The sequence below is a fragment of the Theropithecus gelada genome, chromosome 19, assembly GCF_003255815.1.
Source record: "Theropithecus gelada isolate Dixy chromosome 19, Tgel_1.0, whole genome shotgun sequence".
Classification (NCBI taxonomy): domain Eukaryota; kingdom Metazoa; phylum Chordata; class Mammalia; order Primates; family Cercopithecidae; genus Theropithecus; species Theropithecus gelada.
The window spans coordinates 32483646-32496515 of NC_037687.1; the positions used below are offsets into that span (position 1 = coordinate 32483646).

A 12870-nucleotide genomic window follows, 5' to 3' on the forward strand; every position below is an offset into this window, starting at 1 on the left:
AGCCATCCTCCCACCTCAGCCTCCTGAATAGCTGGGACTACAGGTGCACATCCAGAAAATTTTTGTGCTTTTTGTACAGACACGGTTTCGCCACGTTGCCCAGGCTGGTCTCGAACCTGTGAGCTCAAGCCATCTGCCTGCCTCAGCCTCTCAAAGTGTTAGGATTACAGGCAGGAGCCACTACACTCGACCTCCTTGTTTTCTCTTACAGTTTTATAGTTTACCACCAACATATGTATGTTCAGCAGGAGAATTTATTTTTGCCTATTTATGAATTGTGTATGAAGGCATTCAGACTGTAGTATCTTTTGTGACTTGCTTAGTTTTGATTACATTTGTGCTGTATGGTATTGTTTCTAGAATATACAAGTATGTTTATACTGTTTGTAATGGGGACAAATGTTTTAAATCTGTTGTGTATTTTCAAGTATATGAGAGCTGGGCATGGTGGTGCATGCCTATAGTCCCAGCTACTAGGGAGGCTGAGGTGGGAGGTGGGAGGATCAGTTGAGCCCGTGAGTTTGAGGCCATCTTGGACAGCATAGTGATACCCCATCTTTTTACAGAAAACAACCTGTGTCCTGTAGAGTCAGAAATGGGAATGTGAGGCTGAGCATGGTGGCTCACCATGTAATCCCAGCACTTTGGGAGGCTGAGGCAGGCCGGTCACTTGAGGCCAGGAGTTCAAGACCAGCCTGGTCAACATGGTGAAACCCTGTCTGTACTAAAAATACAAAAATTAGCCCAGCTTGGTGGCGCACGCCTGTAATCCCAGCTACTCGGGAGTCTGAGGCATGAAATCACTTGAAACCCGTGAGGCAGCGGTTGCGATGAGCTGAGATTGCGCCATTGCACCCCAGGCTGGGTGACGTAGTGAAAATCTGTCTCAAAGAAACAAAAAGAAAGAAATGGGAATGTGAATTTCTAGAGTGGGATTTGGGCTTGAGACACAGGAGGGAGTTACCCCCGCATGGATGGTTGTGAAGAAATAGAAACAAAGGGAACCTCGATGTAAATGAAAACCAAACCAAAACAAAAAAGATTGTTGAGTAATAAGTTGACTTATTTTGACTTTACTACAAAGTTTCAAAACAGGCTTTACCATCTCACTCTTCCAACTGGAGTCTGTAGGAGCTCCCAGTGCTCTGCCACCTTGTCAACACTTGGTATTCTCAGATTTAATTGTTGTTCATCTAGGGGTGTGATGGCCTCAATCTTGGTTTACATTTGCATTTTTCCAATTACTAATGATGTTGAGTACCTTTACGTGTGTTGAGTAACCATTTGGATTGCCTGTGTTGTGACGTGCTTAAGTGTTTTTGCCAATTTTTCTTTCATTTTTTGTGTTTTTTTCTTATTCATTTGTACGAACTCGTTATACATTTTGTTGTGTGTTGGGGGGAGTGGCGGGGGTGTTAAGACAGAGTCTCACTCTTTTGCCCAGACTGGAGTGCAGTGGTGCAGTCTCGGCTCACTGCAATCTCCGCCTCCTGGGTTCAAGTAATTCTCCTGCCTCAGCGTCCTGAATAGCTGAGGCTTTGGGCATGCACACAATGCCTGGCTGATTTTTGTATTTTTAGTTGAGACGAGGTTTCGCCACGTTGGGCAGGCTGCTCTTGAACTCCCGAGGTGAAGTGGTCCCCACCAGCCTCGGCCTCCCAAAATGCTGGGATTACAGGTGAACCACCGTGCCCGGTTTGTTTTAAGGAAGGGTTTCCCTCTGTCACCTAGGCTGGAGTGCAGTGGCACGATCATAGCTCACTGTAGCATCAACATGCCCATCTCAAGTGACCCTCACATCTCTGCCCCCCGAAGAGCTGAGATTACAGGCGCACACGACCATGCCTGGCCAATTCTTTCCTTTCCTTTTTCCTTTCCTTTCCTTTCCTTTTCAACGGAGTCTTGCTCTGTCACCCAGGCTGGAGTGCAGTGGTGCAATCACGGCTCACTGAAACCTCTGCATCCCAGGTTCAAGTGATTCTCCTGCCTCAGCCTTCTGAGTAGCTGAGATTAGACATGCACCACCATGTCCAGCTAATTTTTGTATTTTTAGTAGAGATGGGGTTTCACCATGTTGTCCAGGCTGGTCTTGAACTCCTGACCTCAGGTGACCTGCCTGCCTCGGCCTCCGAAAGTGCTGGGATTACAGGCATGAGCCACTGTGTCCAGCCTCGTTTAGTGTTTTAATGGAGGTTTCATTACATGGGCATATTAGACAAATCATTGACTATTGGTCATTGACCTCAACCGTCAGCTCCTCTCTTCCCAGAGGTTGGTAGGGGTGGGTGGGGCTGAAATTCCCAACTATCTAATTCTGTCTTGGTATTTTAAAATTTTTCTTTTTTGAGACGGAGTCTCGCTCTGCTGCCCAGGCTGGAGTGCAGTGGCGCAATCTCGGCTCACTGCAAGCTCCGCCTCCCAGGTTCACGCCATTCTCCTGCCTCAGCCTCCTGAGTAGCTGGGACTACAGGCACCCGCCACTGCGCTCGGCTAATTTTTTTGTACTTTTAGTAGAGACGGGGTTTCACCGTGGTCTCGATCTCCTGACCTTGTGATCCACCTGCCTTGGCCTCCCAAAGTGTTGGGATTACAGGCATGAGCCAACATGCCCAGCCTTTTTTCTTTTTTTTTTTCTTTTTTTTTTTTTTTTTTAAGACGGAGTCTAGCTCTGTCGCCCAGGCTGGAGTGCAGTGGCCAGATCTCAGCTCACTGCAAGCTCTGCCTCCCGGGTTTACACCATTCTCCTGGCTCAGCCTCCTGAGTAGCTGGGACTACAGGCACCTGCCACCTCGCCCGGCTAGTTTTTTGTATTTTTTAGTAGAGACGGGGTTTCACCGTGTTAACCAGGATGGTCTCGATGTCCTGACCTTGTGATCCGCCCGTCTCGGCCTCCCAAAGTGCTGGGATTACAGGCTTGAGCCACCGCACCCGGCCGTTCTTTTTTTTTGAGATGGAGTCTCGCTCTGTCACCCAAGCTGGAGTGCAGTGGCGCCATCTCAGCTCACTGCAAGCTCCGCCTCCTGGGTTCATGCCATTCTCCTGCCTCAGCCTCCAAAGTAGCTGGGACCACAGGCGCCCACCACCACATCCGGCTAATTTTTTGTATTTTTAGTAGAGACAGGATTTCACCGTGTTAGCCAGGAAGGTCTCGATCTCCTGACCTCATGATCCGGCCACCTCAGCCTCCCAAAGTGCTGGGATTACAGGCGTGAGCCACCACGCCCAGCCCTGTCTTGGTATCTCTAATGACCAACCCCCTCCTGAAGCTACACAGGGCCCCATCACAGATGACTTCATTAGAACAAAGACTGCTCCTATTAATACCCAGGAGATTCCAAGGGATTTAGGAACTCTGTCAGGGGATAAGAGCAAATATTATTTTTATTATGTACTTCGTTAAATTATTTCAGTGGGTTCCCTGAGGCCTAGGATGCAGGCACCTGCCTTCAGCAAGGACTGTTTGCTTCTCTCATGCAGAAATGCTTGACGATAAATGCAGAGCTTAAGATTTCTTGGACGGCCAGTGATGTGAATTTGGTCTGAAAATCTGAAAGGTTTTCTTCCCTTGTCTTTCCTTTGCTCCCGGCGCCGCTAGAGGTAGGGAGGAGGGCAGACTTTTGGTTCCTTTTCTCCCTTAGCTTGGGGGACCTTCACTGGAGGCAAGGGCTCAAGGAAGGGTCAGACCCGTTTCAGAGGTTTAGTTCTAGGTTTCAACCTCAGTTTTATTAGAATAGGCAAATTCCTTCAGGACAAAAGCAGCCCTTGAGTTTTCCACCCTCCTATGGGTCAGAACTTGTAATTTTTATTGTAAATGTATTTTACTTTTTGCAGAGATGGGATCTCACTGTGTTGCCCAAGCTGGTCTTTTTTTTTTTTTTCAGACGGAGTCTCGCTCTGTCGCCCAGGCTGGAGTGCAGTGGCCGGATCTCAGCTCACTGCAAGCTCCGCCTCCCGGGTTCACGCCATTCTCCTGCCTCAGCCTCCCGAGTAGCTGGGACTACAGGCGCCCGCCACCTCACCCGGCTAGTTTTTTGTATTTTTTTAGTAGAGACGGGGTTTCACCGTGTCAGCCAGGATGGTCTCGATCTCCTGACCTCGTGATCCGCCCGTCTCGGCCTCCCAAAGTGCTGGGATTACAGGCTTGAGCCACCGCGCCCGGCCCAAGCTGGTCTTTAACTCCTGGCCTCAAGTGATCTTTTCACCTCCTAAAGTTGGGATTACAGGTGTGAGCCACTGTGCCCGGCCCTTTTTTTTTTTTTTTTTTAAATTAATGAGACATTGGTCTAAATAACCTAAACCCATTAATAGAGTGGGAAGTTTCCCCACCCTCTGATGTGCACACCCAGGACAATCCCTTCCCCTTGAGGGCAGAAACTAAGGCTAAGCTAGGATCTTACCCCTGCAATTTAGTCATTATCACTTAAGTATGGATGGGCCTGACCTAATCGGAGAGCACTTCAAAGGGAATGGGGCCCTTAAATCAGGCCTGCCAGGGCCGAGGAGGGGCAGCTTCTGGGAGCCAAGACCCTAGCTCTACAAGAACCGAAATCAGCCAACAGCCATGAACTTGGATGGAAGAGGACCCAGATTAAAGAACACAACCAACCAATACCTGGATTTTAGCCTGCAAAGCACTGAGCAGGGCCTAGCTCACCCGTGTGCAGACTTCCAACAGGAAGTCTGAAGTGGGTGTTGTTTTAAGCCACTGGCTTTGTGATCTGTTGTGCAGAAATACACGTGGGAACAGGCTTTGCTGCCCACAAGGGAAAAACCAATCTTTAGCGCAAAACCTTTAGCGCAAAGCAGGATCAGATGATTCAAGGGGACTGAACCTTGACCCAGTCCAGAACCAGACAGACGAGGCGAGCCTCATGCCAGACTGCTCGCACCTGGCCATCCTGAGCAGGAATACCACTGCCATACCGTGTCCATTATTCTAGAGGGAGAAACATAGGGCAGTGCCACTCAGGCCACCAGGAGCAGCCTCCAGGTCCCCACCCCACTTTAGATTGGAAATCTGACTCCAAAGAGGGGTTGTGACTGCTCTACCCCCACAGAACGGAGGGGGACCCAATCCTCAAACAGGAGGGCTGGTGAGCTAGATGGACCTACTGCTGCAGTCCGTGAGGCTTTGTAAGGACCCAGGGCCTGTGCAGGGGAGCCGACCTCCCAGAGACACGTGGCAAATGCAGCGGTCCTGGGGCATTTGTGAGACACACAAGCTGCTTTTCCAACTTTATTTAGAAAAACAAATCCAGGTCCCAGTGCCCCCGTACCCTCCCCGACCCCAGCCATAATTTAAATAACTTAGAGACAGAGTTGGAGGGAGGGGACAGGAGAGGTTGGGGTCACGGCAGAAGGAGGAAGAGAGCCCACTACAGCCGCCGCAGCGCCCGCTTCTTGTCCGTCTTTTTCTTGGCCGCTAGCTTCTTATCGCGCTCGCCAGCATGCTTCTTGGCCATGGGACCCTCAGCCCCTCCAGGGCCCCCTGGGGCCCCAGGGTCGGTAGAGGAGGCTGCAGTGCCACTGGCCAGGGCCCGACCGGCTTCGGCCCTGCCGCTAGGCCCGCCGGCGCCCCCGTGGATCTCCGTGAGCAGCCGGGCCCGAGCCGCATACTCCTCGTAGTTCTCCAAGAGCAGGCGGCCCGCCTCCTCGTTGAGTGCAGACTCGGGGTTAGGGTGGATCAGCAGGCACTTGATGGTCTGTGGGAAGAGGCCCAGGGTCATGGAGGGTCGGGCAACCTACAGGGACCCCCAGGCCCCCACAAGAGGGTGGCCTCCGCTCTGGCTGTTCCTTCTGCTCCCAACTCAGCTGCAGATCCAGGCCCCACCTATGCTATGCTGCATCCTCCCTCATCTTTGCTCCCTGTCTCCCTCAGAGCCCACTTTCCTGTGACCTGCCTACAGTACATGTTCCCAAAAGGACACGATACCATAGGCCCAGTGGTTTGAAATGTCCCTAGTCCTCTGTGGAACTTGCGGGGTGATGGGGGAAACGCCAAGGCCCCCTCTCAGGAGTCCAATACTTGTCTGAGCCCCAGACTTGAGTCCTATCACGGTTTTGAATTTGCCTCTGTGCGGTTCAGCATGACCTCAGAGGCCCTCTGGTTCAATGAGGCCTGGAGTCTGGACAGAGGGAAGAGACTTCCCCAGGGCCTCAGGATGTGAGGAACTCACACCTGCGTGTTGGACTCTAAAGCTCCCCATCTTTCCAGATCCAGCATAAATCCTGACCTCTCACTGTCTTTAATCAGAAATCCCAAGTTCACAGCCTAAGACTCTAGATGGGTTGGACCATACACAAGAGGGCAAGACACGAGGACTGGTGGTCTGAGGTGCATTTCAAGGGTGGTCCAGAGATTCCTCTTAACACCCTTCATCAGCCCGTCCTGAGGGGTAAATTGGAGTGCAGAGGTGTGACCGGCAGCCCCTGCTGGATCCTCTGAAGTGGGTCTGGGCAAACTGGCCACAGCAGTTTGTTCTCTGTGGCCACTATGACACACACACAGTACCTGCCTCAGCAGATGCTCAGCAGATATCACCGATGGTGACCAGGACGCAGGTTCCCACCCTAATTCTCATCACTGCACCCAAACTGCAGGTCTAGCTGCCCTTCTTGCGGCTCTCTTGCTGGCTGAGCCCCTGACAGGCCCAGATGTCGACCTAGCAGCAAGTAGGCCTGGAGCTCAGTGCCAATGTTCCCAGCAGCCTCCAATGACGCCCCAGGGGAAGGGAGGCGATGCACGTGGGAGGGAAAGGTTTGGGGTCTGTTTACCTTGGAGCTCAACCCTCTCCCTGTGCATGGTAGGAAACCCCAATTCCCCACCCTCTCTGCCAGGTGCCCCAGGGACTCATTAGAAATGTGGTTAATTTTTTTTCAGCTTGTGGGAAGGGTGGGGAGGCAGCAGGCTGTAAGCAGCCTGTGGAGACCTTGGAGCACCAGCCTAGACCAGGACGCCTCCACCTCGGCAACACCGCAGCCAGGTCATTCCGTGTTATGGAGCCATCTCGTGCACTGCAGGATTTGGGCAGCACCCTTGGCCTCCACCCACTAGATGCCAGTGGCACCCCCGAGTTGTGACAACCTTTTTGGTCTCCTGACTGCATAATACCCCTTCGGGGGCACAATCACCTCTGGCTGAGAAACACTGGTTTATGGACCCTATCGCTATTAAAAAACCACCGAACTGATACTTTGGAACAGTGAGTTGTACGACATGTAAACTCAGCTTTAGCCTCTAATGAGACCCCATATCTCTGCAAACCATACAAATATAAAATATAAAAACTAAGTATGGTGGTACATGCCTGTAATACCAGCCATTCAGGAAGCTGAGGCAGGAAGATCACCTGAGCCCAGGAATTCAAGGCTACAGTGAGCTATGATTGCGCCACTGCACTCCAGCCTGGGCAACAAACAGCCTGTATCTTAAAAAAAAAAAAGAAAGGGGGCCGGGTGCGGTGGCTCACGCCTGTAATCCCAGCACTTTGGGAGGCCGAGACGGGCGGATCACGAGGTCAGGAGATCGAGACCATCCTGGCTAACACGGTGAAACCCCGTCTCTACTAAAAAATACAAAAAACTAGCCGGGTGAGGTGGCGGGCGCCTGTAGTCCCAGCTACTCGGGAGGCTGAGGCAGGAGAACGGCGTAAACCCGGGAGGCGGAGCTTGCAGTGAGCTGAGATCCGGCCACTGCACTTCAGCCCGGGTGACAGAGCGAGACTCCGTCTCAAAAAAAAAAAAAAAAAAAAAAAGAAAGGAAGGAAGAAGGAAAGAAAGAAAAGCTTCTAACTAGACCCTTGAATTCCACCTTTCAGAAAACTGTCCTACAGGCTAGGCACAGTGGCTGGCTCCTGTAAGCCCAGCACTTTGGGAGGCTGAGGTGGGAGGATCACTTGAGTTCAGAGGTTCGACACCAGCCTGGGTAACAAAAGAGACCCCATCCCTGTTTTATTTTTTATTTTATTTATTTATTTTTTGAGACAGAGTCTCACTCTGTCGCTCAGGCTGGAGTACGGTGGCGTGATCTTGGCTCACTGCAATCTCCACCTCCCAGGCTCAAGCAATTCTCCTGCCTCAGCCCCCTGAGTAGCTGGGACTACAGGCGCACGCCATCACGCCCGGCTAAATTTTGTATTTTTAGTAGAGACGGGGTTTCACCATGTTGGCCAGGCTGGTCTTGAACTCCTGACCTCAAGTGATCCACTGCACCTGGCCTACCCTATCCTTGTTTTTAAAAAGAAAGAGAGAGGGCCGGGCGCGGTGGCTCAAGCCTGTAATCCCAGCACTTTGGGAGGCCGAGACGGGTGGATCACGAGGTCAGGAGATCGAGACCATCCTGGCTAACCTGGTGAAACCCCGTCTCTACTACAAAAATACAAAAAAACTAGCCGGGCGTGGCGGCGGGCGCCTGTAGTCCCAGCTACTCGGGAGGCTGAGGCAGGAGAATGGTGTGAACCCGGGAGGTGGAGCTTGCAGTGAGCCGAGATTGCGCCACTGCACTCCAGCCTGGGTGACAGAGTGAGACTCGTCAAAAAAAAAAAAAAAAAAGAGAGAGAGAAGAAAAAAACCATCCTACAATACAAACTCACCACTCGTTGTATAGCAAGGTGCCCTTGGGCACTTCTCAACAGTACTTGGTGTCCTGGGTCTGGCACTGTCCATCTTTCCAGAAAGCTAGCAACCTGGATTTTTATGTGGAAACCTTCAACCACTTCAGAGTTGATTCAGCAAAACTAAACAAAGTGCTATGGCTGAGACACCAGTGGACCTCCAGAGTCAGGAGGCAGGAGGCCCAGCCCCAGCCCAGAACTCACCAGCAGTACGTGTCGGATGCCCAGCTCAGCCGTCCAGTCCCTCTTGAGCACGTTGACGCAGATCTCGCCATTGGCGCCCACATTCGGGTGGAAGATCTTGGTTAGGAAGTAGCCCTTGGGTGGGGAGGCAGGGAAGTCCTTCCCCAGCAGGAGTTTCATGCGGAACAGACCTCCAGCATATGGGGTCCCCTCTGGAGTGGAGGGAGGGGCACAGGGTCAGGGCACTCAGGACTCCCAAGGCACCTCAACACCCCAAAGTCCAGTCTCCACGGTCCGGCTGTGACGCAGGTGGATGCCCTGCCAGCTCTGTCATCAGATGGGAGAATTCTTTTTTTCTTTTTTTTGAAATAGGATCTCTTGTGTCACCCAGGCTGGACTGCAGTGGCATAATCTCAGTTCATTGCTGCCTGCAATTCCTGGGCTCAGGTGTTCCTCCCATCTCAGCCTGCCAAGTAGCTGGGACTACAGGCGTGCCACCAGGCCTGGAGGGTCTCACTATGTTGCCCAAGCTGGTCTTGCACTCCTAGGCTCAAGCAATTTGTTTCCCTCAGCCTCCCAAAGTGCTGGGATTACAGGCGGGAACCACTACACTCAGTCAGGCTGCAGAATTCTTAAGAGCAAGAGGCTGGGCGTGGTGGCTCATGCCTGTAATCCCAGCACTTTGGGAGGCTGAGGCGGGCGGATCAACTGAGGTTGGGAGATCAAGACCAGCCTGACCAACATGGAGAAACCCTGTCTCTACTAAAAATAGAAAATTAGTCAGGCATGGTGGTGCATGCCTGTAATCCCAGCTACTCGGAAGGCTGAGGCAGAAGAATCCCTTGAAACCGGGAGGCGGAGGTTGCAATGAGCCGAGATTGCACCATTGCACTCCAGCCTGGGCAACAAGAGTGAAACTCTGTCTAAAAGAAAAAAAGCCAAGCGCGGCACCTCACGCCTGTAATCCTAGCACTTTGGGAGGCTGAGGCGGGCAGATCACAAGGTCAGGAGTTCGAGACCAGCCTGGCCAACATGGTGAAATCCCGTCTCTACTAAAACCACAATTAGCTGGGCGTGGTGGTGCACACCTGTGATCCCAGCTACTTGGGAGGCTGAGGCAGGAGAATTGCTTGAACCCAGGACGTGGAGGTTGCAATGAGCAGAGATTGCGCATGGCACTCCAGCCTGGGTGACAGAGCAAGACTCCGTTTCGAGGAAAACAAAACAAAACAAAACAAAAACAAGAAAGGCTGGGTTCCTAGGGGGCCACAGGACCTCCCCCAGAACCTGAGAGATGATGATCATCTTGCAGCCCCCACCTGTGTCACTATCAAGCTCGTCTGCACTCCCCTGGATACCCTTTCTCAGCCCAAGTGACCACTCCAGTCACAGGGACCTGAGTACGCACTTATCTTCCTATAAGATGCCCACTTATATGCCTTTCAGATCAAGGATCCAACTGTCTGTCAACTCCACAGTCTCCCACCTCAGTCAACGCTTCTCCCGCTCACCCACTTGCATGGGTCAAAATACTGTCCCTCTGCTAGCCCATCAGCAGTCTGAGCATGGCCCACTAGGTCCTCCCCTGAATCTCATCCCATTTCCAAGGCTGGCTTCCTGGCTGGCCTCTGAGTCCTTCCCCCTGCCAGGCCGGCTCTCCTCACTATAGTCAGATAGGAACTTGGGAGGGATCTGTCACACCCCTGCTTTAAACCTTCCGCCAGCTTCCTCTACAAACTCCTTGTAGGGGCCTAGAAGCCCTAAAAGACCTCGCCAGCTTCACCATCAACTTTCTTCATGTGTTTTTACCACGCACCCAGCTCCACCTGCCCCAGGGCCTTCCTGGGAGCCTTCCATTCTCATGATCCCGTGCCCCCTGCAGCAAGGCATGAAGGGCCCTCAACTGTCACCACTTTCAGGTCTGCCCTGACCACCTACCACCGTCACCACAGCGGACTAGACTGTTCCTTCGCACTTCACAGGCTCTGCTCAAATCCCGACTTTGTAGGCATTCTGGTGATAACAGAGATGTAGCTTGCATGAAACAGAATTCTAAATCACTCCGCAAAGCCTGTGGGTATTTATGACCTGTCTCCCCACGATCTGCATCTCCTTGTTTCCTCAGCCCTGACACTCACAGCAGGATGGAGTTTGAGATCATTTGGCCCACCCTCCCAGGCCCTTGCTGACACCATTCCCACCACCTGGAACTCTCTTCCCATTCCTACTTAATTCCTACCCACCCGCAGGTCCAGGGAAGCCTTGCTTCAAATCTAGAGTACCGTCCCATGATATACTAACTCAGTGACCAGGTATTTCTCAACTCTTATGGGAAAAAAGTACATAATTGTCATTTGTGGCGTCCTGCCCTGTCCACGACTGCATCCCCAGCACCTGACACAAGGCCAGCCTGTAACAGGTACTTCCCGGTGGGGTGATGGAGGATCTAAGCAGCAGCCCCTTCCCTCTTTCCTTCCAAACTCACCAGGGCCCTCGATGGTGACCTGGAGGTCGGTGAGGTCCTCCTCGTTGGGAAAGACCTTGATGCCATCGGGTGGGTCTGCGGTCAGTGTCGTCACCTCCTTGTACACCAGGCGGATGATGTGCGGGGGCAGGTTCTCCACGTTGGAGTTCTGGGCACGGATGGGAGAGCAGGGTGAGCGGGTGTTAAGAGCTGGGCTTCCCTCAGGGCCTAAAGATGCAGAGACTGCCCAAGTCTTGACTCAGTGGCCCCCGGCTGTCAATCACCCTTGAACTCCCAGACCCTCACCCAGAATGCTTCAGGCCACCAGCCCAGGCAGAGTTTCCAACAGAAATGGGGGCGGGTTCCCGCGGGGGGGCTTGCACATAACTCCACCCACCCCAGAAACCCCCAAAGCCCGCTCCTAACCCTGCTTGGACCCCAGTGGTTCCATGTAGGCCAGAGATCTACTCTCTCCTCCTTATCCACTAATTTTTGCTTAGAGCATCCTTGAAACCCCGGCTCAGGTCTGGAGATGGCGGCGGGGCGTCCTTGCTCCTGGTAACACCCATGGGCGGGCCGCAAAGCGCCCGGAGCCCTCGCCGCCAGGGAGACTGGGGGCCGCCCGAGCTCCTGCTCTGCCTGCAGGAAGGCCCTCGGGCCCATCCCGGGTCAGGGACCCCCAGGCTGGCCCTCAAATCCCTCAAGGCCGCCCATCGTGAGGCCCCTGAGACTCCACCTCCTCCCTCAGGGACACCCCCGACCACCCTCTTGGGCCTCACCGTCCGCGCTTACCATGGCTGCGGCAGGCCGGGGGCGGGTCCCCCCGGCCCCCTTCCTGCGTTCTTCGGTCCGCCGGCCGGGGCGGGGGGCCCAACTGCTGCCGCTGCGGCCCTGGAGAGGCCCCGGCGGCCCCGCTCCGCTCCCCGCTGCCGCCGACGTCCGCCGCGAACAGCCTTCACCAATCCGCCGCCCCGGTGCCCGGCAGCACTAAACCGACCGCGCGCGCACCACGGCCTCTTTATAAGCCGCCCGCAGGCCACGCCCTCCGCGGCCTCTCAGCCCCCGAGCCTCAACCGTGACGTCAGCGCGCACGTTCCTTGGTGTTGGACGCGCTCGCTCCCCTCCCCGCAAACTATGGTCAGAAGCTAGGGAAGTGGCGGAGAGGGCTGGGTAGCGGGCCGGCCAATGGGGGCCCGCGGGGGTCGGGGAGGGTTCTCAAAGAACGGAGAGGCTGAAAAGGCGAAGTAGAGAGGAAGGGGACGGGGAAGGCGACGCGGCCGCTGATTGGGTCGTTTGAATGAGACGCCGCCACGGCCCGGCCTGCGCGCGCGCGCGCGCGCGCGTACCCTGACGCCGAGGAAGTCGCGCACGCGACTAACGGTCTTCCTGGAGGCTGGAGCGTGGCGAGAAGAGGCGGGACTCGGGGTTTTAAACGCGTGATAGAAGGCCCTGGGGCCAATAGGGATACGCCTTCGTGACTGGTGGGTCACGAGACTCTCATGGGCCAATGGTTGACAGACCGGTCAGAGGGCGGGCAGGAATGGATAGCGACCAATACAGACCCAGTTTCGTGCAGGTCAAACCGCTCCCAGCCAACGAAATCCGCTGATT

At 53.9% G+C, this 12870-nt stretch overlaps 1 protein-coding gene across 1 annotated transcript; it reads right to left on the minus strand.

The window, feature by feature from the left end:
* Nucleotides 1-5223: 5223 nt before the first annotated feature.
* UBE2S (ubiquitin conjugating enzyme E2 S) lies at nucleotides 5224-12622 on the minus strand. The gene is made up of 4 exons (XM_025369037.1): nucleotides 12052-12622; nucleotides 11281-11428; nucleotides 8817-9007; nucleotides 5224-5702 (listed from the first exon to the last, which is right to left on the minus strand). Exons 1-4 carry the CDS (start codon nucleotides 12052-12054, stop codon nucleotides 5376-5378), a joined length of 669 nt encoding a protein of 222 aa, XP_025224822.1. The 5' UTR covers nucleotides 12055-12622; the 3' UTR covers nucleotides 5224-5375.
* Nucleotides 12623-12870: the final 248 nt, after the last annotated feature.